This window comes from Sebastes fasciatus, chromosome 9 (assembly GCF_043250625.1).
Source record: "Sebastes fasciatus isolate fSebFas1 chromosome 9, fSebFas1.pri, whole genome shotgun sequence".
Taxonomy (NCBI): Eukaryota; Metazoa; Chordata; class Actinopteri; order Perciformes; family Sebastidae; genus Sebastes; species Sebastes fasciatus.
In genome coordinates this window covers 31,330,597-31,355,466 of record NC_133803.1, presented here as the reverse complement: position 1 = coordinate 31,355,466, position 24,870 = coordinate 31,330,597, and the positions used below count along the sequence as shown (strand labels likewise).

The following is a 24,870-nucleotide window of genomic DNA, read 5'->3' as shown; positions in this document are numbered from 1 at the left end:
TATATTATAACAATAATTTTATTTAACTAGTTTATTATTGCAGTTTTTGATTTTATCAAATGTCAAATATGTCTCAATATTTTGACTTAAAACTTTATAATTTAAAATTTACACTGACTATTTTACAATTATGATTTAACTGGCTTCTTATTGCATAATTTAGAAAATGACAATATTTAGAATTTTTAAATAAAGAAATTATTAAATAAGTTGTCATAAAGTTGACCTTAGTGTTTTATAATTTGGACCAAATAACTTGTATACATTGTTATAATCTTGACTTTTTTTATAATTTTAATATAACTGACTTACTAGCTCATCATAAAAAGCCCAAAATGTATTAGTCACCATGTTTACGTTTATGTTGACGAATGTTTTAGTTTGTGTTAATTTGGACTGAAATATTTTGAGTCATTGATTCGTCACAATACGACTGAACACGTCATCATTTTTACTTACAATGAGTATTTATTGTTTTTGTCATTCATAACATTTAAAACCTTTTTCTTACCCGGCATCAATGAGATTAAAGTATTGATAAACAGAGAAACCGATAACAGGTGAGACGTGCTGCGTTCCAGTCCGGACAGATGAATCTGAAATCCCACCGCTTTCCTACAAGATGAAGGAGCAGATCGGCTCGAGGTAACACAACACAACACAGATTTACAGCTAACGTTTCACTTTCTTTAATTCTTTATAAAATGTGTTCAACAGGTAATTGATTATCATAAAAATAATTCTCTGCAGCCGGCTAAAGTTTTTAAGGACTTTCAAGGTGAAATTCAAGGACTCTAAATTTGTCCGTCAGAAAATTCACAGCCCACTAAACTCTATTTAATAAAAACAAAATATAAATTAATACAAACAAACAAACACTTGTATAACTATGATTGCAGCCTCACGGTGAAATAATCCATTTTAAACCCACTGTTTGTTTCTTTAAAGTGGCAATAGACACCTTTTTAGCTTTAACTCATTATGAAGTAAATGTTGATTGAACAAAGCTGATGGTCTCAATAGGTCACTAAATTTGTCGCTAGTAGTAACGGAGAGAGATACGGTTGTCTTTGCGACAGCGGCGCCAACAATAATACCACCTGGAAACACTGGAGGAGGTTGTCTGTTGCCACTTTAAAAACATAAAAATTAAAATCAGTTTTTAAAACTTTAAAAGGCTTTTTTTGGTAAAATGCTCAAATTCCTATGAAGTAACATGTTGTGTATTAAACTCTGTGTCCGTGTAGAATGCAGCCTTCGTCTCCTCTGCACGTAAACAAACATTAGAGTCCAACTCAGCTGGGAGTAGAAGCATCAGAGTCTCTGCTGTCAGTCTGCTAATTAAAGTCCAGTTCTGCAGAGTGAGTCCTGGTTCCCCTGCAGAGTCCCGGTTCCCCTGCAGAGTCTCGGTTCCCCTGCAGTGTCCCGGTTTCCCCTGCAGAGTCCCGGTTCCCCCGCAGAGTCCCGGTTCTTCCGCAGAGTCCCGGTTCCTCTGCAGAGTCCCGATGACGTTCCTGAAGCTGCTCGAGAGGGGATTTTGTCTCCTGCTCATCACTGATTGGCCACAGGCGGCTCCTCTTCTTCCATTGGCTGGCTGCCGAAGCCGCTGTCGACCGTGGCGTCTGATTGGACAGAAACACATGAATGAGGTGAGAACTTTTTTTTATAGTAACATTTAAATTTGGATAACAAAGCTTTATTTATAGTAACAAAATGTTATTTATAGTGACAGAACTTTATTTATTTGCAAAACTCTCGATGGATGAGGTTAGGCGTCGACCTCTAACGGTTAAGGTTAGGCGTTGACTTCTAAGGGTTGAGGCTAAGCGTCGACTACTAATGGTCGAGGTTAGGCTTTGACCTCTAACCGTCGAGGTTATGCGTTAACCTCTAACGGTCGAGGTTAAGCGTTGACTTAATGGTTGAGGTTAGGCTTTGACCTCTAATAGTTGAGGTTAGACGTTGACCTCTAACGGTTAAGGTGAGGCGTCGACCTCTAACGGTTGAGGCTAAGCGTCGACCTCTAACGGTTAAGGTTAGGCGTTGACCTCTAACAGTTGAGGTTAGGCGTCGACTTCTAACGGTTGAGGCTAAGCGTCGACCTCTAACGGTTAAGGTTAGGCGTTGACCTCTAATAGTTGAGGTTAGGCGTCGACTTCTAACGGTTGTGGGGTAGGGTCAACCTCTAACGGTTGAGGCTAGGCGTCGACCTCTAACGGTTAAGGTTAGGCGTCGACCTCTAATAGTTGAGGTTAGACGTCGACCTCTAACGGCTGAGGTTAGCGTTGACCTCTGACGGTCGAGGTTAGGTGTTGATCATGTGTTACCTGTGCTGTGTTTGTCGTCTCGTAGCTCGGTGTTTCTCAGCAGTCGGACTCCTTCTGTGAGACCGAGAGACTGAAGAGCTTCAACCAGACCTTCGACTGGACCTCCACCCAGCTGGACATCAGAGACATCAGAGACAGGTCAGTAACACTTCGTTGTACCATCACTGTGATGAGTATTGAACATAGACGGCGTTCACGTGTTACCTGGTAGTGCTTCAGCAGCTGGTGGCACGGCGTCGGACTGTCCACGTAAAGGTTAGTCAGCGTCATCATCCCCAGCTTCTCCGCCAGTTTCCTCCAGGGAACGTCTCCGACACTCAGCACCTCCACCAGCCGGGACAGCGTGTCCTCGTTCAGCCCCGAAGACTCCGCCTCTGCAACGTCATCACCGCTTCGTTTATTACACTACCCTGGTCAACATTTCTTCTTCATTAGTGTTCTACTGTAACTGAGATAACGAACCTTCACTGCTGCTCGCCCTCATCTTCTTACTGCTGGGACGACTCGACTTAGGACTCTGACCCGAGTTCAACAGGTTCCTCACCTGAGGAGGAGAGGAGACAAGGAGAGGAGATGAGGAGAGTGTTAATATGTCTTGTTCTTTTATTTTGAAAGGATTGAGTGTCCAGTGTTAATATGTCCTGTTCTTTTATTTTAAAAGGATAACTACCTTTTGGCACTTGGCGAGGTCCAGGGGGGTGTGTCCTCCTGCAGGTCTCTTGCGAGGGTTGATTGGCTGTGAGGCGGCTTCCCGCTCTCTGATTGGCTCGTCTTCATCCTGCTCTTCGTCTGAGGAGGAGCTGAAGAAGAGCGGCTCGTCGTTCTCCACGTTTTTATCAGCGCCTGAAGAGACAACCTTCACTCAGTCTCTGTGGTATGTTGACGTCTTTATTCTGATTATTACTCATGTAAAAATAATAATGTTATTGTACCTGTAATGATGTTAATAATGTTAATAATAGTGTTAATTGTTTAATACTTTAACTACATTCTACTGATTATACTACTATTACTGCAACAGAATATTTTCTCAGTGTGGTATTAGTACTTTTACTGCCTCTCACCTGCAGCGATGAGCATGGAGCAGAGGGTCGGGGAGCCCACACTGGCCGCCAGGTGGAGAGCTGTGTTTCCTCCAAACGTGCTGGCGTTGACGTCCGCCTTCAACTGTAAAACAACAGAGTGAGTAACGCTGTGATGTCACTGATTATTAGCGATGAAACGTATCAACAATCATGCTCACCGGTACCTCAAACGCCTCACTAGTTTTTTAGTCATTGACACTTCAACGGACCCGACCTGACTAGATTAACTAGATTAACTAGGTTAGGTGAGTGCAGGCAGGTTTGAGGTACAGGTGAGTATTGATATTCTTCAGCCGTCCTATAGCTGCTGAGCAGGTGTACAGGTGTGTCATACCTCTGTGATGAGAGTGCAGGCCACCTTGAACAGGTTTTCCCTCACGGCCAGGTGGAGGGCGGTGTTTCCACTCTTCTGCTCAGGTGCGTTGATTTTGGCTCCGCCCTCCACGAGGAGGCGGAGGCAGCGCTCGCCGTCCCTCCTCACGGCCAGGTGGAGAGGATGGAGACCTGAGACGGAGACAAATACTTTAGTCTATTTAACGTCACAAGTTAACATATAAAGTATTGTAGCAACGCTAAAAGCATTTTATTATTAATATCTTGGTGTCAGATTCATGTGGAGACTTACTATAAATAAAGTTCTTTTTTTTATAAAAATCTCCCTTTAAGGTACATTTTGAACAGATGTGTGATTAAGTAAGGGATAATGTATAGCTAGCGGGTCATTGTTGTAAAATAAACCCCTTCAGGGCGATGTGATGCTTACATCACCCTGAAGGGGGTTATTTCACAACAATGACCCGCTAGCTGTACATTATTGCAGTAATTGGTAAATATTTCACACAGATATTACTCGTTCTCTCACCGTGGTAGTCAGGGGTGTTGACCAGGTGGGCGTGGCGTTCTCCCAGGTGAGCCAGCATTGGGCGCAGCGTGGCGGTGTCTCCGGCCAGCGCCGCCAGGTGGAGGGGACTGCGGCCGTCTTTGTCCAGCAGGCTGGGGTCGGCCCCCGCCCTCAGCAGCACCTCCACCACCTTCACCTGCCGGGTGATCACTGCCAGGTGGAGCGGAGTCTGCAGAGACAGCAGCAGGTGAGTTAGTCGGTTTCATTAGTTACCTGGGACTGAGGTCGCTGGGCTTTACATTAGATACCTGAGTTAGCTACCTGTTACAGGTAGATAGATGTTTTCAGGTAAATCATTTGGATTCATTAATTACGGTTGATTATTTTGTTGAGATATTGAGATACAGAGCAGCGAAAGGACGAACGTTAGGCACCTGTTGGTTGTGCTTAGTCGTTAGCAAGGAGTTAGCTTAATTTTGGTGTCATAGTTCAATTAATTACGGTGTTGAGAGATGAGTTAACTAACTTTCTGACGTAAAAAGCTGTATTATGGTAAATTAGTTGCAGTAACTATGGTAGATTATTATGTTGAGAGATGAGGTGGCTAGTAATTATCTACCTGTCAAAGGTACGTTAGCTGTTAGCTGCCTGCCGGAGGTGGTTAACATTATTGAGATGAGTTAAGGTAGAGTATTGCGTTGTTAGCACTGTTAAAAAGGGATAATGTACAGCGAGCCGGTCATTGTTGTGAAATAAACCATGACGCGAACCATCGCCCAGAAGGGGTTTATTTCACAACAATGACCCGCTAGCTGTACATTATCCTGCTTATTACACAGCCACTTACTAAAGAAATCAATAATATGACACAAAAACAGTCCGCCAGAGTCCGACATCAGAACTGCGCCCATAGCAACGGTCTGTTATTGACCAATCAGAATCGAGTATTCAACAAAGCCGTGTAATAAGATAAGTTAGCTAAGGGTTAGCTACCTGTTGGAGGTACGTTACCTGTCGGAGGTGGTTGGCTGTGTTGAGGATGTTTTGCTGCTGGCTGCTGAGCAGGGTGTGGATCAGTTGCTGGATCACACTTGTCTGCTGATGGATGATGGCCAGGTGCAAAGGACTGTGGGTAAGCAAAAGAACACAACATCAAACCTTCGAGCAGATGATACAAGAGTCAAACGCGTGTCTGGTGTTGAGTTTGTAGGACAAAACATATTATAAAATTAAGTAAAAAAAACTCACGTGTCTCCGTTGCCGTCCTGGACGCCACAGAGATGTCTCTGGATTGCCAGAAGGACCCGGGCGTCCCCGGTGCTGCAGTACTGCAGCAGGGCAGCAGCCGTCTGTCTGGCGCTCTGAGAGGCTCTGTTGTGGAGGGCGGTGGCTGGAAACACAGAAACACAGAGCAGGACTTTTTAAGAGCGAGTAGATCAAATATTAATTTGACCTCGTACACAAGCAGCGTCACATCATCAGCGAAGGATCAGAACAGGACATCGTCTCCTACCGATCTGAAACAGCTGCTGTTGTAGTGGCGAGCCAGTCTGTCCTCCTGTCTGTCCTGCTGTTTGTCCTCCCGTCTGTCCTGCTGTCTGTTGCTGGGTAACCCCGGTCTGAGGGGTGGAGCCTGACATCTGAGCCCCTCCTCCTCCTCCTCCCCCTCCACTGAAGCCTGTGAAGCCGCTGAAGAAAACTCCTCCCGTCCCTCCTGCTCCTCCTCCTCCTCCTCCTCCTCCTCCATTCATCTGCTGGTTGAACTGGAATCCTGCAGAAGGAAACAAAGTTGAACTCCCAGTTTGCCCAGTATGATATGATCCCGAGCAGCTGCAGCATGATTTCTGGGTGAACAATAATCCTTTAATTGAGATGATTGGAAATGGACTATATTTGAAATAAAATCCCTACCTCCTCCTCCTCCAGCTCCTCCTCCTCCAAATCCCCCGGCTCCTCCACCTCTTCCTCCTCTCCAGGGTTCATAGTGAGGCAGCGGCTTCTGCTTTTTCCTCATCACCTCCTCTTTGTCTGAAAGAGAGCAAAGAAGAAAGTTCTGACATTTAAAAAGTAATCAAAGTGCAAGTGGGAAGACTTGAAAAAAACATGTTTTCTCCGCCTGTTATTTTTTCTTCGTCGTCATGAATCTGCTGCATGATGAAGATGTGAATGAGTAGGTGAGGACTGAAACCAGCCGTTTCCACTGAGGGAAACCCCAAAACTGTGATCATAAACCTTAAAAAAACAAACATCTTCCTGTCAAACTTCCTGGGGATTTACAGGTAACACATTAAATAAACCCTTTTACAGACGACGTCATCAAAAATATGGATGTTGGCAACGGATGTGGCGTTTTGCCGCAGCCATCCAGACGAGTTGGCGAGCTTTAAACATTGAATTAAAACCGTTACCTTCATCAAAGTGTCTGATTGTTGCGTGTTCGGTTGTCACAATTGATAATCCAATAGTGGACTCAAACTGCATGTGATCATCATAAAGTGGGCATGTCTGTAAAGAGGAGACTCGTGGGTACCCATAGAACCATTTTCATTCACATATCTGGAGGTCAGAGGTCAAGGGACCCCTTTGAAAATGGCCATGACAGTTTTTCCTCACCAAAATGTAGCCTTAGTTTGGAGCGTTATTTAACCTCCTTCGCGACAAGCTAGTATGACACGGTTGGTACCAATGGATTCTTTAGGTTTTGTAGTTTCTATGTTTGTAGCGCCTATTTTAAAACTCAATAAACTGAGTCTGTCCAGGTATTTGACATTCTGTACACGACCACAGATAATGTAGTTGTACAGTAAACATCTTTTGTATGCTTGTTGTGATCGCTGCTTTAACGTTACACGCTGGTTTCTCCACCAAATACGTGTTTATATCTGTCTTCTACTCGCTAACGGCACACAGATCTGGAAAGTCAGTTTGTTTATGTTGCATTCCTGATGTTTGGTGGTTAATGTCATTCCATATCTTGACAAGCTGTTGCACTCCGCTGTACTTCCGTTGTTAACCTGCGTGCGCACACGAACGTACGTCGTCCTTGTTTATAAACTGTAAAAACGGTCTTGATGTTGATGGCTGACCTTGTACGTGCGGTATGTAGGTGAACTGTTTGGGGTCGCTGCTGTCGCCGGCCTTTTTCCTCTTCAGCTGCAGGAAGACAGTGACGGGCCGCTCGATCTCTGCGCTGTGATAGGGCGGCGTTTTGAACACGATGGCGTACTGAGGAGAGAGAGATGAGGATTAAACACTCAGGATTTACTTTAGATCTGGATTAAATTAGAATACTAGTTTTAAACAGCTAATAACTTTTTACAAAGAATTTCTTGAAACTCTAAATCGTATGTAACTTTTTTTGAGCCTGTTTGTATTTTCACTATTTTCTGACATTTTATAGACAAAATTATTAATAAATTAAGAATATAATATAATATATATTTTCAGCTCTCATTTTAGTTCTGGAGACAGATTTGTCAGAAAGTATAAAAATATATTTTCTGTGAAGCAAACATTTCATTTGTAAGATACAAAATGTTTGTTAAAATGTAGTTATGTTTGGTTTGTATTATTTATTAGAAGCTTTACTGTGTGTACACGTAAACTCTGTTACCTGTTTGTGAACGTCGGTAGGCGAGAAGTCACCGTACGCCTCCCAGCCTCCCTCGTCGTCCTCCTCGTAAAAACGGATCTCGATGTCATCTGTAACGTTCAGCACAGAGGCATGATGGGATATTTCAGACGGTAAAATAACAATAAACTAAACCACAAACACCTGTTATAATTAGTCTTTATCCACTACCAGCTTGATTTAAACCAACAATAATTCTTTGTCCACCATCACTTGCACTAACTTTACTGACTAGAGAAACAAACTTCACTTTACACCAACGAACAAAAAAATGATATTTACACGTCGGATCAAATCTAATGTTTTCACCTTTCTGGACTTTATCACAGAGCAGGAAGATCTCGTCTCCTCCGAGCACCGAGCCGCACGTCTTATCCATCCGAGAGATTTTCAGGTTGGAAGCGTTCGGTGACTCTGCAGATAAAACAAGATTCATTATTAGTGTGTGACTCCGTCATTTACTCGTGTTCTTGGTCGGGCTGTCAGCTTACGCGATAACGCATTAACGCCACTAATTTCTTTAACGCATTAACACAACTTGTGATTTTTAGGTCGTAGCGGGTTAATTTTTTTGACATTTTCTTGCCTTTTTTCTGGCATTTTTCATAAATTTTGTAACTTATTTTCATAAATTTTTTCAGACATTTTTCAAAGTTTTTTAAAACTTGTTTTTCGCAAATTTTTCGCAATTTTTTTTAACTTTTGTTTCGTTTTTTTATTTTTCACATTTTGTTCGGACATTGTTTGACTTATTTTTGGACATTTTTTGCACTTTTTCTTTTACTATTTATTTTGCACATTTTCCGGACATTTTTCGGACTTTCTTAGGACATTTTGTTTTTCTTATTTTCAGACATTTTCTTACTTTTTTCAGAATTTTTTTTCGAGCAAATGGCTCACGGCTGCGGTTAGCATAAGGCTAAATATTAGCAACATTTAGTCTCCATCTCTGAAACGTTTCTCCGATATTTGTATGTGTCTGTTGTTGTAATACTCATTTCGGCCACAAGAGGCTAGAGTGCACCACAACCCCATGTTCTAACTAGGACTAAAAGCATTCATGTTTTCTTCCAGGTGAGTTTTAATTTACATAAGTTATATACAAGAAACACTTAGAGAAATGATCCTGAAAAGAAAAATGTTTCACCTGTTTCACCGATAAAACAAAAGCAAGGAGATTATCCTGGCAAAACATCTTTTTTTTACCAACATTTAGATCAGATTTAATAAATTGATCACCAGAAGTTTTCTCACTTGCCTCTCAGGGCTTCCGTCGCTTATTGTACAGCCTCAACCAAATATAATTTTTATTATCGATTCATCTGCTGATTATTTTATTGATTAATCGTCACTAAAAGTGTCTCTAAAAGTGACAGTTTCTCAGCCGCTACCAGCTTTGACACTGAATGGTCAGATTCTGGGATGTTTGGACTCACTGCTGTCGTAGATGGGGTTGGAGACGACGGGTTTCAGCCCTCTGGTGAACCCTCCGTTGCTGTCCTGCAGGTAGGCGGTGAACTTTAACCTGACGATGTTCAGGTCCATCACCTTCCCCAGCTCCTTGGCCTCCTTCAGGAGACCGCTTTCCTCTGAATCTAAAGAAAAATAGACAGAAGCAGTTTTATTTTATGCTTTTACATCCTGATGAAAGTGTTGCTTTTCTGGTCTTAGTCATGGCCATTTTCAAAGGGATCCCTTGACCTCTGACCTCCAGATATGTGAATGAAAATGGGTTCTATGGGTACCCACGAGTCCCACGATTTCCCTTTCATAACTACTCGCTTACTGCTAACGTTACTCGTGTTAAATAGCAGTCCACTTCCATGTTTCGGTACGGTTGGCTTTCACACCTGATACTAACCGTACCCGGGCCCAGGTCCCTGATGTGAAAGCCTCCTCAACATGTGACTAAAATAATTCTTCTTTTGTTCGTCCATCATAGTTGATGATGACGATGACATGTCTCATTTTGTTGGATTTCGGTAAGAGTGCAGATGGCTGAACAGACCAATCTGAGCCCGGACAGCTCTGAGGCACAGCTTCAAGTCCTTCCCGGGCAGATTTATGTGAGATAACAATGGGTTGTTTCAGGTGAGTTTACCTGTGAGGTGACAGTGTGTTGTTTCAGGTGAGTTTACCTGTGATGTGACAGTGAGCTCCTTTCAGTCTCTTCCTCTCGTCCCTCAGCCTCCGGCTCAGAACCTCCACCACACCTTTCTTGGTCACATGTAGGATCCCCAGGTTACTGAATCTACAGTATAGTAGTATAGACAGCACAATCTATCAGAATATTTCACTGATTTTTGTTTTAAATCCGTAACAAACTTTGTCTCATTTCATAAATACTGTATAATATATCTCTTTATTACACGGCTTTGTTGTATACTTGATTCTGATTGGTCAATCACAGCGTTCTCTAATTGAATAAAAATTTAATTTTTATTAAATTTTTCAACATACCATACTATGACTTTTTTCCATTACATTTTTCGACATACTATACTATGATTTTTTTCCCATGAAATTTCTCGGCATACTATACAATACTTTATTTTATGAAATTTTTCGACATACTACTATGACTTTTTTTTCCCATTAAATTTTTTGACATCAGATACTATGACTTTTTTTTCCATGACATTTTTCGACATATAATACTATGACTTTTTTCGTGAAATTTTTCGACATATAATACTATTTTTTTTTTCGTGAAATTTTTCAGCATACTATACTAACACTTTCTTTAATTAAATTTTTCGACATTCTATAAAATTACTTTTTTTCATGAAATTTTTCGACATACTGAACTATAACTTTTTATTACATTTTTCGACATACTATACTATGACTTTTTTTAACATGATTTTTTACGATATACTATAGTATGAGTTTTTTTCCATCAAATTTTTCAACTTACTATACTATGACTTATTTTCATAAAATCTTTCGACATATTAAACTATGACTTTTTTTTATGAAATTTTTCGACATACTGTACATAACTTTTTTTTCTATTACATTTTTAGACATAAAGTATAGTATGTCAAAACATTTTATGAAAAAAAAGTCATTGTATAGTGTGACATGAAAAAGTTGTTAACTGTCAATAGAATATTCCATAAATGTTTCCTGAACTTTGAACATGAATGTAAAAAAGAAAATTCTGACTTCTTCTTTGGAGTTTTTCTCTAAAATAATCAGAACGTCTGATGAGGAATGAAAACGTTCCTGTCCGACTCCTCGTTAGCTTTTTTTGTTGTTATTCAGTTCAAGTGTCGGTAAAAATGCAGTGACGTTATTGGACACTTACGAGGCTGTGAGGTCGTTGGGGCCGACGTCGATCGTGCAGGTGCCGTTCTCGGTGCAGTGACGTCCCACCAGACTGTGAGCGTGAACACGAGGAGGATCACAGTGGGACACCAGCTGGACCTCCACCCGGGCGTGACCCACGTAGTTATTAATCTGAGACAGAGGCACAACACAGTTACTTTACTGCAGTAAAAGTACTAATAACACACGGTGAAAATACTGTGTTACAGCAAATGTACTAATACGACACAGTAAAAATACTCTGTTGCAGTAAAAGACCTGCATTGAAACTATATATATAAAAAAAGACTAAATAAGTCAAAATTATCACTTTCTACATCAAAACATGATACAAAGATTAAATCTACTTTGTTTTTACATCAGTTTGAGATAATAAGTTAAAAATGTGGACCTCTTATGTCAGAATAATGAGATACTAAGTAGAGAACTAGCGGCTGTGAGTGAAGCAGCGCTTGTTGACATGTTGTTGAAGCGTTCTCTGGGTGTTACCCACCTTCACGGTCGGGTAGGTTCTCCTGTTCTTCTCGCTGGAGGCCCCTGGGAGCCCGCCGTGGGATGGACCCTCACACTCATAACGGAAACGAAAGCCCCTCTGGGAACACACACACACACCAAGTTTTACTGTCTTTCTGTTGATACTCTGCAGCTTTATTTTACAAATACTGCAAATTTCTTCAAAGGAAACAACTTCTATAGTCCACATTTCTCTCTGTCCTTGATTACGGGTCCGTCACATGTAAACCACTGCAGATTCTGGTGCTCTCTGTTTATGACGAACTACCGATCATCTGCATATTTATGCAATTCAATATCTCAAATAATGCTGGAAAGGACTGTTTATTCTTCTAGAAATGAATACCGTCTTTGTGTCCTTTATGGTTTATTCACAGACGAATAAAACTCGCTGTCAGTGTTTCTAAATTAATTTATTTGGTTGGACGTTATAGACATATTGTGATCATAATGTATTTTATGATTCTATTTATTTATTTAAAAATAAATTATTTTTAGTAATGCTCACATACAGTGTTATTATTTTTTATAATTTTTATCTTATTGTCTCATAATATATTTTAAAATTGATATTCTTTTAAATGTTTTAATCCTGACAACCATGTAAAGCATTTCATTAACTTTGTTTTGAAAAGTGCTGCATAATTAATAAATTACCATTATTATTTCATGCATTTACATTTTTAATTTCTGTTATTTTACTTCTACTTGCTTATGATCATACCTGTCGTGTTAACTCTTGACTTCTCTCTTCATATGTGATCCATGTCGTTATAAGTCCGTGTTGAGCCTCAGCTGCAGTAACACTCACTTTGTGTCATTTTATTTGAACGTCCACTGATTGCGTAAACCTGGTTCTTCTTTTGTGTTCAGAGCACAACTGACTGATTTGATTTATGTCTGTGGAGTCACATGACCTTCAGCTGCAGAAACTCCCTGTTTGTGCTCTTCTAGTCAGTCCCATGATGTTATATGACTGTTGGGAAAACCCAGGATTAAAGGAAGGGACTGTTACAGTAACATGTGGATCAACCTAACTCACAGTGTCCGTCTGTGTGTTCATGTAATAAAGGTATTAAAAGGACTTTTGTTGTCACATTTTCTTCTTCTAATTCCCAAAACAACACCTGTAGACCAGTATTTGGCTTCATGTTTTTAACTCGTATCAAACACCATATCCCTGACTATATATTACATATTTATTCATACATATACATGGCATTATACTACTTATATCATGATATAATAACACTGTATTACTACATATTCTTATTATGCATTGATATTATAATACTATAAGTTGTATCTATGATATATATACTTCATTGTTTTTGTTACATATTTATTAATATATTTACATAACATTATACTACTTATATCATGATAATAATACTGTATTACTACATATCGTTATTATTGTGCATTTATATAATACTATATGTATATATGCGTGACTGCATAATAATGCAGTATTACCACATATTGTTATTATAGTGTGTGTATATAACATACACGTAACTACACATGTATTATAAATAACATTTTATTTATTATATATTACTATGTATATTATATTTATTAGTCATATCTATATACTTATACTTCATATATAGTTGACATAAATATTTGCACAATTAATTTATATAGTTTAAGGTTTGGTAATTTTTTGGTTTGGTTTTAATCAATTATTTGTAAATTATCTAATTCAAAGAGTTCGTTATCTGTTTTCTTACCTTCTCAGTCCGAGAAGAATTTCCCCCTCAGGGATCAATAAAGTTTTATCTTTTTTACTTTGTGAAAGCAAACATTGTGTCTTTTAAGAGTTTAGAACTAATTTTAATTAACGGAGGTCATCAGACTGTAAGCTGGAGAAGGTTTGCAGTGGAGTTCAGTGACATACAAGACGGTATCATCAGCATAAAAGTGGACATCGCAATGCTGAAGTTGGACTAAAGAATAAATATTGTAAATGGCAGGGGGCCTAATGTTGATCCCTGTTTTAAGACTTTATTCATTGTCCAAAAAGGTTTCTATATTTATACATAAGAGTTCATTTTAAATGTTCTAACCTTTAACTTCCTTTCTATTTGTTACTTTTAGACCAACTAGTCCACAAACTTAATGTACTGTTGAGAGTCACTTTGCAGAGTAAGACTAAAAACTAAATGCCAACAATTCACTAAATGTGAATTTGTAAGTTTGTACTGTAATTACTACGGACACAGGAAGTAAAATATTTGTCTCACCTGTTTGGGCTCCTCGATGATTTGAATGTAAGGACCATGAGCTGAAACACAAATTAAAGTTTAGTTAATGACTTGGAGAGGAACGGTTACTGAACTAGCCTTGAAATTCAGTGGTCACAATGACTCATAACAAAGTTACTTTTGAAGATTTTTTTACCAAGTTGCTGGTGTACGATTTATTATTTTAATAATAAATAAAAAGTCTGTTACTTTTGAAGATTTTTACTAAGTTGTTGGTGTACGATTTATTATTTTAATAAAAAATAAAAATTCAATTTGTATAAATAAAATACCAAAATTGTATTTATTTGTTACATTTAGTTTTTTATAAATTTGAGAAAACAATGTTTAAGTCAAGCCTGATGTTGCCTTACACATAAAAGAACAGTGACTACCACACAGTGAGTCACACAGCTTATTAATAAACACTGATATCGGATCGGTACTCGGTGTCAGCCGATACCCAAAGCCCAGGTATCGCTATCGGGACTTAAAGAGTGGGATCGGTGCATCTCTATTATGAACGTCACCGTCCACTTTCACTATTTCACCAGCTACAGGACTTAGTAAACAGGTAGATGAAGGTGTTTTCCCGATTAGTAGGTTTTAGAAAGTGAAGTTCACAGTTTGTGGACAAACGTCTCTGTTTCTTATAACAATACTAGAAAATTCAGGTCGGGGTTCCCAAGTACTGATGAGTACTGTTGGGTCTGAAATGTCGCTGTCCTCATTTCCATTTATGAATAAAACATTACATCAAAAAGTACAAGGTGACAGGAATCGGGTCGCCCCCGTGGCTTGGGGGATAAGGCGCAAACCATGAACTGCCTCTCTGTAATAAAGGCTCGGAAATGCCCCCAGAAATTACTATCCAGCTATCAAGATAAGGTTCTTGAGCAGAGGGCTGGACAAAGGTTCTGAGAAGTCTAAAAGAGGTTCTAGAAAGTGAGAACCTCTTTAAGAGTAAGTGAGCATGGGTTCATAGGGGCTTTCAAGCTCTGAAAATATATCTAAATGTTTAGGGTCTAGGAAGTTCTAAAAATGTCTCAGTACTTGTTTCCAGGTTATACAAAACTTACATTTAAGTTCCACAAACTGACAGGAAGTTCTAGACGTTGATCAGGTATTCACACTCAACTCGTGTTTCAAAGTACAAACAAGGTTCTACGAAGTTTACACCAATGTTCCTCCTGAGAACAGTTCCTATGTAATTTCTCGTACTAGATCTAGCGAAAAGGTCAGCTTTCAGATGATGTTCACCACTTCTATGTGACATCTACTGTAGACCTGCTATCTCCCCCTAAAGACCCCCTGTACCCCCCTAAAAAAGACAAAAACGGGTCTATTGTGGGTTAGAATACAATAATGGTTTGAGTCATCTGTGTTTGGGGCACTGACTGATGAATTTTAGGCAACAAATCTGTCTAAACTACACGGACAACACCGTGTTTGTCACCGGTCTGCGTACCTGTCTCAGGTATGTAGGGTTCAGTCTTTATGTCCACTGGAGGAATGTAGTCGTACGGCATCAAATTCATCTGCAGCTGAAGAAGAAAAAATATTTTCAACATCTAAAACATTCGTCAGTGTTTAAACGCACCTTACAAGCAATCAAACAATCAATCAGTATCAATCTGGATCTTTATGGTTTCTATGGAGCCTCGAGGGCGAGATACAAGAGAGACTTCCGGCTCCACATTTGTCTTGTGGTGAATCAATCATCAGTGGAAAATTTCAAATCTCTGGTATGAGGTATCAAAATGATCAACTCATTGATTATGTTAATTATTTCTTCAATAAAAAACCCCAGACATGATCTGATTCCAGAACGTTTAATGAACTGAATCTCTTTTTGGACTTTTTGTCACATTAAATAAACAACCTGAAGAAAAAAAAACGCTATTTTGAATATTTCAAAGGAAGTTATTAATCAATGTGGAACTGAAAATGAAAATAAGAGTCGCAGCGCTTATCACAATATTAGTCACACATTCACTCTGTTCTTTAATTAGCATTCGATTTTTACATCTTTCCACGCAACTCTATTCATCTGTGGAGGGAAACAAACACTCGTATGAACTCAAAGGTTGTGAAATAATTTAAATGTAAGTTAAAGGAATTTAAAATTGTTATCTTTGTTTTCTTTTTTTCAGTATTGTTTTATCTGTTGCCTGATTTTGTCGACAACCTTTTAGGCTTTTTTTGACAAATAACTTAATTTTGTGCTGAAAGTTGTTGTTTGTAAAAAGTGAATACGACGTCTGACTATAGTAGAAGCTGCAGGTCAAAGGTCATCCTCCAAGCTGCAGGCGCACTCATGCTTGTTTGAGTCTGAACAGCAAACTGATAAATCTGTTTATCTGTCTGTCAGTTTATCTTCTAGTTAGTTAACTAGCCCAACTTGTTGCATCAGCTAACTGAGGGTTTTCATTTTATTATTTAGTTCCCTCCACCTTTGTTTAGTGTGTTTATTTTCACCATGACATCTGTGTGTGCAGAGAACGGGTGAAATCAACGCAGTATATTATATGAAATCCCACCGTCAGAATTAACACAACACACTGACTGTCTCTCTCTCACTCGCTCTCTTCTTTACCGTCTCCTCCTGCTGGAGTTAAATTAACAGAAAGCAGCCGATACCGGAGGTTTGTCGGCCTCTAACAGGTCCGAACGGCGGGGAGCACGACTTTCAGAAAACGAATCACAGAGCAGCCTGGTGCGGTGTCGGTGCTGGAGCTGAGGAGAGAGCGGCCGGTGCTGGTGGACGGTGCACCTCCGAAGCATCCTCATTTCAGAAACCCGCATTTCAAACGGCGGACCACGGCGACATGTATATCCCGTCCTCCGGTACGCTGTGGACGGCGTGCTGCGGTGCGGCTCCTCAGTGCAGCGGCAGCCAGACGGCCGCCTCGCCAGGAGGAGACGGTGAAGAAGAGAGCGAGTGAGAGAGAGTCGGTGTGTTGTGATAATTCTCGTCTCATTTGTGGGCTGATAAACAGTAAATTCATCTAAACTGGGTTGAAAAACGATGCAATCTGGTTGCAATGATGATGGTAATGAATGGTAATAAATGAAAGAACGTTAACCAAAAAACAGGAAGTAAAACTGGCTGGCGGGAGGTCTTCAAATGTTATTAGAATAGTTTTTATATCAATCACAACAAAAGGAAACAACAACACTGTTGCCAGGCAACATGACATCTCTCACAAACATTAGAAATGATGCTCAACATGAACGGAAAAGCATGAAATGTTCATTATACTAATTCATCTTACTATGTAAAAAGAACTTGTCAGTGAGCCCATAAACAGGACAAAACTACAATCACTATACTAATTAATTAAGGAAGTCATTAATTTTCAGGTAATTGAATCGAGGACAGTTGTAATAAATAAAAATACCATACGATGTGTAAATGTTGTATGATGTGTAAAAAAAATTCTGTTTACTATCACATAAGACAAAAATAAATTATCTGTCGATCAACTAATGGATTAATGGATTAATAATTAAATCTATGTATTAAATATGCATTTAAAAAAAGCAGAATATTACTAAATAAAAATCAAAGAAACGTGACATGTGTTTGGCATGTTGTGCTAAAACCAGCGTATTTAAAACACGATAAAATATAAAGCTGGACAGATAACAATATAGGAAAAAAGCAGGTAAAATGTAAGTGAAGTATTATTTTCCACTAGTCTGCAGAGTGAATGTTCAAATAGAAAAGGACTCACTTCGTTGTCGTAGACGTTGATGAACGGAGCTTCAGTCATCCTGCAGCACAAACAAACAAACAAACAAACAAACAGTTAGAGGCTTTAAATGTGAAAGAGTCTCAACAGGAAACAGGAAGCACTCCAACCTGAGTCACTTTAAATCCCCTCGTCTGTCGCGTCTGAAGAGTAAAAGTCCCGACGTGATAAAATAAACAAACAACGACTAAACAATCAAATCTGCAGCAGTTTCACTTTCACATGACGGACGAGAGAGCCTCAAACACAACACACAACTCTCTCTCCTTCTTCTTCTTCTTCTCCTCTGTTGTTTTTCTGTCACCCTCCCTCTTCTCTCTCTCTCTCTCTCTCCTCTTCTCTCTCTCTCTCTCTGTTGTCTCACCCCTCCTCCCCTCCCCGAGGCCTGTTCTCAGTCACTTCCTGGAAGTGGCCGAGCCGAGGAAAACCCCCAGAATTCCAGATCTGAGGGGGGCGGGACTACTGGTGATGATGTCATTCTGCTGCTGCTGCTGCTGCTGATAATATATAATACACTCAGATGATGAAGAAGAAGGTTTTCTATGAAGGTAACCAGGAAACTGTTGATTTAAGACCCGACCAGGAAAGAAAAGACGAGTTTCTCCTCCGCTGACAGGAAGTGATTTGTTATTAACCCTCTGAGACCCACAATAGACCTGTCTTTTTTAGGGGTGTACAGGGTTTTTTTAGGGGGAGATAGCAGGTCAACAGTAGATGTCACATAGACGTGATGTACATCATCTGAAAGCTGGGAACCTGAAGATTAATTTCAGATACAGCTCAGCACTATGTGTCAAGTTCTTCTAGTCATAAATCAGAAATAAACATGAATTAATTAAAATAAATAGTGAAGCACATGTATATATTTTTTTATTTTATTTTTATATTATTTTATTTTATTTATTTATTATTGTTTATTTATATATTTTTATTTTATTTATTGTTAATTTATATATTTTATTTCGTTTATTTAATTTTCTGTGTTGAGGGTGAATTGGAAAAGAGGGTACATATATTTGTATTATGCTCCTTAATCCTTGATTGTTCGACCCTTTTGAAATCAATAAATATACTATTTTAAAAAATAAATAAATAGATAAATAAATAAATAAATTGTGAAAATGTATAAGATCATAGAACATGATGATAGAAGTATATGATGGTCATCCCCATGCTCTATTATGACTCATAAATTGTTGCGGAAATTTTTGGGTTGTTACCATCTGTTACACAGATTTGGTGCTAAATTTAACCGGGTTTTTTACCACTGGAGAATTGATACAAATGTAGCAATTATCCCTCCAAAATACCACATTAAGACACTAAGACCTTGAGGAACACCATAGAAAAAGCCATGCTGTGATTTGGGATAAAAAAAATTTGGACATTTGGAGATTTCTGCAAGAATTGCATTTTTCAGCAATTGGACGGCGAGCACTTCAGTAGACTGGTATCAGGATATAATTACCGTTTTATAAAAGTAACTGTTATTAATATTTGCTCCAACCTGCCTACTCCAGCTTTAATAGAGCAGTTAATTAAATGAGGTTAAAATTGAGGTTGAAGCTGAACTCTGACATTTCATGGTTCTTCTTTGGCTCCAGAAACAATTATTTAAGTTTTTATTTAGTTGTTTAACTGGAGGGAACTTTACCACGTTCACATGCACAAAGACAATATTTCTACTAAACTGTCTCGCCGTCACCAAACTGTGTTCTTCAAGCTTTTCTCTTTACGGTGATGCACGAGAACAGACTCCGACGGCGTAAACTGGTGAGAGACTGCGTGTCACAAACTACAGTAATAACCCTGATTGAGACTCATATTGTGAATGAGCTATATACATGTCCAGAGAATGCCCCTAACGGTGCGTTCACACCAAGAGCGAAGCGAACTTTTCGCATGACGTTACACACAAAGTCAATGCAAAGAGACGAATAGATGCAAATTGGCAACAGGTGACGCGAACACGCAAAATTCGCGTCATTCACGTATTTGCAGGAGTTGAAATATTTCATCCAAACTCCATTCAGAAAACAAGCATTTTAAAAGTTGTTTGCTTGTCGTCTTGGTAACAGACCTGACAAAGCATGAAGTCAGACTTTTTACAAATCAACATCATTATGTAGTTATTTTGGCAGCCTTTTGATCCGTTTATTGCAATTAAATCACAGCACAATCTGTTTATTTTGGGTTCATACCGCAGTAGCGACGCGTGGCTTGCTAGATACAGTCAGTGCAATGACACTGTATGTGAATACAGCTCACCGTCGGGGTGATGTTATGAACCCAGACACGACAGGGTTTGGCTTTCTGACATATCTGGAACTTCGACAACATGTACAAAGCAACGACAGTGGTTATTTCTTCCAAATGGCAGAAAGAAAAGTTGTTGGTATCCATGGAGACAAGCTCCTCCTCCTCTCCGGCGCGTCTAGCGCGATGATACCGGCGGTCCAACTGGTGCGAGTAAAGTGAGGCTAAAATTTGTTTCGCTCTTGGTGTGAACACGGCATAAAACCTGAATAATATCAGCAGATCACACATGTCTTCATCTGAAAATGCTCCATTGAGAATATCCAACCAGAATATGCTGTTTAAACGACCCGTATTAAATTCACTATACTGTCATATTCAGAATGATAGAGGAATATTAGTGTGCATGTAAACGTAGTCAGTGATTTGTTCAATGCACCTGCTCTGTGCTTCTGTGGAAACACAACTAAATCTGTGTGTCGTCTGCATACGTTAACATATTTAGTTGTTTTCTATAATCTGAAGGAGTGAGGATAAATAGACGAGCATGATAATGAGAATCTAAGACACACATCTGGAATTATTTCTGACATTTTATAGACTAAATGAAATCACCCAACAAATTAATTCGAAATAAAGACAACAACTTCTAAACAAACTGCAGCAGAATTAAAGGACAAACGCGTGAATAACAAACACAGACCTGATGCTTCTCTTAACTTCCTCTCCGCTCGGCTCTCTGGTGGTTTATGGTTCGACTCTTTGACTTCCTGTTACTGCATCAGAGAAAAACCCGCCTCACTGCAGAGTCTGACTCAAATCTGATCTGAACCGTCAGGTGGGACGGCCCCCCTGAGGACGGCGGCCAATCAGGTGGCGGCTGCTCATTAACATGAAGCCACAGCAGCAGGTAGAGTCAGAGGAGAGAAAACCCGGAGGGGAAAGTTTGTGTTCGGGGTATTTCTCTGTGACCTCTGACCTCTGCAGGAGGATCTACTTTTCTGTTTCTCTGAAACAGCTCAGCTTCACATTTCTATCAACATGATGAAATGTTTCTTCATCTCAACACGTTTATGCTCGCAACTGAAATGTTGAATTTCCTCTGGTGGAAATATGAGTACATTTTAAATAATCGGTCAAACCGTTTGGCTGAAAAAGTGAGTTTTTCTTATCGTATTATATTTAATCTTTGGGCACATGATGGGACTACTGTGTTTTCTATATATTTAATTAGATTTATATTACATGTTATACTATATTTTAGGAAAATATGCCTATAGTTGTAGTCGTACAATATAGGCGAAGCGTTTCAGAGATGGAGAGCCTTCTGCTAACCGCAGCCGTGAGCCATTGGCTGCGGTTAAAGGCTAAATAATATCTGGATTCTGGCACCCAACAACACAGCAAGATGACATTTTAGATGTGTAACTTTAGCCCACTGCTAGTGTTAGCCTCCAGTCTTTGTTTAGCCTCCAGCTAACACCATGACTTCATCATGACGTCGACACTAAAAGAGTCTATTGATAAAAGTCAGATTTTTCATGGGATTTCTCTAATAACACATTAATGAAATGTACCTGAGGGCTCCCGCCATGACTGACACTGATGAAGGTGATGATGAAGGCTCAGCTCCCTGCAGGAGGAAGAGGAGGCTGATCTGGTCTTCCTTTCTCCCGGGTTTTTTCCTGCAGACGACAAATCAGGAGTTAATCAGGAGTGTGTGTGTGCGATGGAGTCATATCTAAACACATCAGTGGGAATTTCCACTCTTCTTCCTCCTCCTCCTCCTCCTCCTCTGTGATTATTTGGGGAAATCCTCGATTTCCAGACCGACTGAACAAACAACAAACTGCTGCTTCTGTTAAAGGAACAAGCTGACATTTCTCCTCTCCACCAGAGTCCCTGTGGTTAGCTTAGCTTTGCACAAAGACTGGAAGCAAAGGGAAACTGTTAGCCTTGATTAACACAAAGACTGGAGGTAGGGGCAAGGCCTATGAAAAGGAGGCTGGGTCACGCGTCATATCTTCAGGGGTTACACATGCACAGTAAAATCTGGTCTGCACTCGCCGATTGCAACGCACGACCGCAGCTTCAGTTACACTGTGCATGTGTTATACCTCATACCCCAAGACCCATGTCCGCCCGTGACCCAGCCTCCTTTCCATAGGCCTTGGGCAGGGGGAAACTGTTAGCCTAGCTTTGCACAAAGACTGGAAGCAGGAACAGCAACCGCCGCTGGAACCTCCCCTTCTGCTACGGAGCAAAGATGGCAACCGTTCAGACTGTTATGAGTACAACATCCGGGTACTCCTCAAGGCCTATGGAAAGGAGGCTGGGTCACGGGCGGACATGGGTCTTGGGGTATGGGATATAACCATGGATGTATCAAAAGAACTGGATCCAGCGTTGGAGGCTGGTCATTCCTATGAGAGTTGCTCATTGGCGCGTGAAGCCTAAATGGCTCGACTTCCGTCTGGAAAAGTACCCGGATCTTGGCGAATCTTGGGCAACTGGGACATGCGCAGTAGCGTCCGCTTGGTCATATGACTCGGTCACGGGGTCCCAACGTCACGGTCTGGGTCTCACTCACGGAGGAAGGGAAATAACTCTGGATTCAGCTATTAGTGCGTTTTACAACTTTAAAAACGTAATCTTTTAAATAAGGGATATTAGAGTGTTCGTACTGGGAAGTTGATTCACCTCAAAAAAATTATCGGCTGAGTTACAGATGTCTCTTTCCCAATGTAAGTCTACGGGGAAAAGTCTTTTTGGGCCCAACGGCGTCACGTGACGGATATGGAAGTCGCAGTAACGCCGTTTGGCCACTACGAAAGTCCGGATCGTCGACCTGTGCAATTCCTGGGGGCTTGGATATAACACATGCACAGTGTAGCTGAAGCTGCAGTTGTGCGTTGCGATTGGCTCAATTTCAAGAATTTACTGCGCATGTGTAAAATCCCTTAAGATATGATGCGTGACCCAGCGTCCTTTCTATAGGCCTTGGTACTCCTAGCACACTGCATTTTGCTATGTAACCGCACTTATTCACTCAAAAGAGCAATTGTAAGTACAGAAATACACAAATTGAGACACAACATCGGTCTCTAAAACTGTCAAATATTAAATATATATATTTTAAGTTTCAATGATCTGTCAGTTAAAGGTGTTAAATGCGAAATTAGGAGAGTTTCTATTGTCCCTGCTAAGATGCTAAGGTGTTAACAGCTAAAGGTACTAACAGTGCTCAGCAACATTTTGTTCTTTTCTTTGGTCTGTTGAGGATCAAATGCAGTCGTCTTTTATTTTAAAACAATATTTACTGACAGTAGAAAGTGATGAGTGAGAATCTAATAGAGAATTAAAATGTGAAACAACAGGAAGAACTCAAGTTAAATTAAAAAGCTGGTAAATAAAGTTAAATTAACTTGAATTCTTGCAGACAGCAGCAGTCTCAGTAGTTTTCCTCTCAGTTACACAATCTGATCAAACTGCAGTGGTTTTATTCTGATTTAATCTCACTTCTGTTCAATAAATAAAGTCTGTTTTTGCTTCTGCAGCGCATTTAATTAATTAATTAACTCAGTTGTTTGTATCCAGAATAATCAGCTGTTCTCACTTTAATATGAACCAGAGCTCAGTGAGTTTAATGCAGATTAAAATAAACAGAGTAAACATGAAGATGTGACATTAAACTGAAGAGCAACAGTCAGTTCTTTGCTTTGGTTTGTTGAGCATCAAATTCAGTCATTTTTGATTAAAAAACAATATTTATTGATAGTAGAAAGTGATGAGTGAGAATCTAATAAAGAATTAAAATGTAAAACAACAGGAATAACTCAAGTTAAATTAAAAAGGTGGTAAATAAAGTTAAATTAACTTGAATTCCTGCAAACAGCAGCAGTCTCTTCAGTAGTTTTCCTCTCAGTTACACAATCTGATCAAACAGCAGTGGTTTTATTCTGATTTAATCTCACTTCTGTTCAATAAATAAATTCTGTTTTTCCTTCTGCAGCACATTTAATTAATTAATTAACTAACTAAAATGTTTGTGTTCAGAACAATCAGCTGTTCTCACTTTAATATGAACCAGAGCTCAGTGAGTTTAATGCAGATTAAAATACATAGAGTAAACATGAAGATGTTGAGCATCAGTCAGTTCTTTAATTTGGTTTGTTGAGCATCAAATTTAGTCGTTTTTACTCTAAAATGTCACATTTTCAGTTTGATATTTTCAGTTAATATGAACCATTCTGTGTCTGCAGCTGATCGTGTTATTGATCAATGATCGATCAGTTTGTGTTGAGATTCAACAGAAATACAGAGTTTAAAGGTGAGTTTTAATTACCTGTCTGTCAGCTCTGACCGCCTGCTTCCTCGAAAAACACTCAACTCAACTCAACAACCATCAGAACAGCAGCAACACACCTGAGGCTACTTCCTGTAAGAGCTTTTCAAAATAAAATCTGTTGGAAAGGGGGAACTTTTATTTATGTTCCTTATTTATTACTTTTAGTCTGATATTTGTAGTTTTTGCAGTGTTGTTTTTAAATTACATCTTATTTTAAAAATGAAAGCAAGCACTTTAATTCCATATATATAATATATATTATATATATATATATATATAATATATATTTATATAGCACATTTTTATTAAATGTATTTAGTATTAAATTTTTTAAATTGTAAATATAATAATAATAATAATAATAATGATCTTTATCTATATAGAACATTTTAGTTAAATGTATTTATTATAAAAAAGACTTAAATTATATATAATAATAATCATAATAATCTTTATTTATATAGCACCTTTCAAAACAAAGTTACAAAGTGTGTTTCATTAAAAACAGAACATATTTAAAACACAAGAATAACGAAAT

At 39.2% G+C, this 24,870-nt stretch overlaps 1 protein-coding gene across 3 annotated transcripts; it reads right to left on the bottom strand.

Annotated features, from left to right (window-relative positions):
- Positions 1 to 445: 445 nt before the first annotated feature.
- nfkb2 (nuclear factor of kappa light polypeptide gene enhancer in B-cells 2 (p49/p100)) lies at positions 446 to 24,425 on the bottom strand. 3 transcript variants are annotated; one of them, XM_074647277.1, is made up of 24 exons: positions 24,330 to 24,425; positions 21,562 to 21,669; positions 17,711 to 17,750; positions 15,442 to 15,517; positions 13,974 to 14,014; positions 11,708 to 11,806; positions 11,195 to 11,346; positions 10,023 to 10,135; positions 9,321 to 9,479; positions 8,194 to 8,298; positions 7,867 to 7,955; positions 7,340 to 7,478; positions 6,165 to 6,281; positions 5,767 to 6,024; positions 5,502 to 5,643; positions 5,265 to 5,379; positions 4,275 to 4,482; positions 3,747 to 3,916; positions 3,392 to 3,494; positions 2,998 to 3,170; positions 2,790 to 2,871; positions 2,532 to 2,701; positions 2,328 to 2,439; positions 446 to 1,622 (listed from the first exon to the last, which is right to left on the bottom strand). In XM_074647277.1, the coding sequence occupies exons 2-24, from the start codon at positions 21,576 to 21,578 to the stop codon at positions 1,552 to 1,554; spliced, it is 2,751 nt and encodes a 916-aa protein (XP_074503378.1). In that variant the 5' UTR covers positions 21,579 to 21,669; positions 24,330 to 24,425; the 3' UTR covers positions 446 to 1,551. The 3 variants fall into 3 exon arrangements, with proteins under 3 accessions (XP_074503378.1, XP_074503380.1, XP_074503379.1); XM_074647279.1 differs by lacking the exons at positions 21,562 to 21,669; positions 24,330 to 24,425 and adding an exon at positions 20,688 to 20,777; XM_074647278.1 differs by lacking the exons at positions 21,562 to 21,669; positions 24,330 to 24,425 and adding an exon at positions 17,839 to 18,094.
- Positions 24,426 to 24,870: the final 445 nt, after the last annotated feature.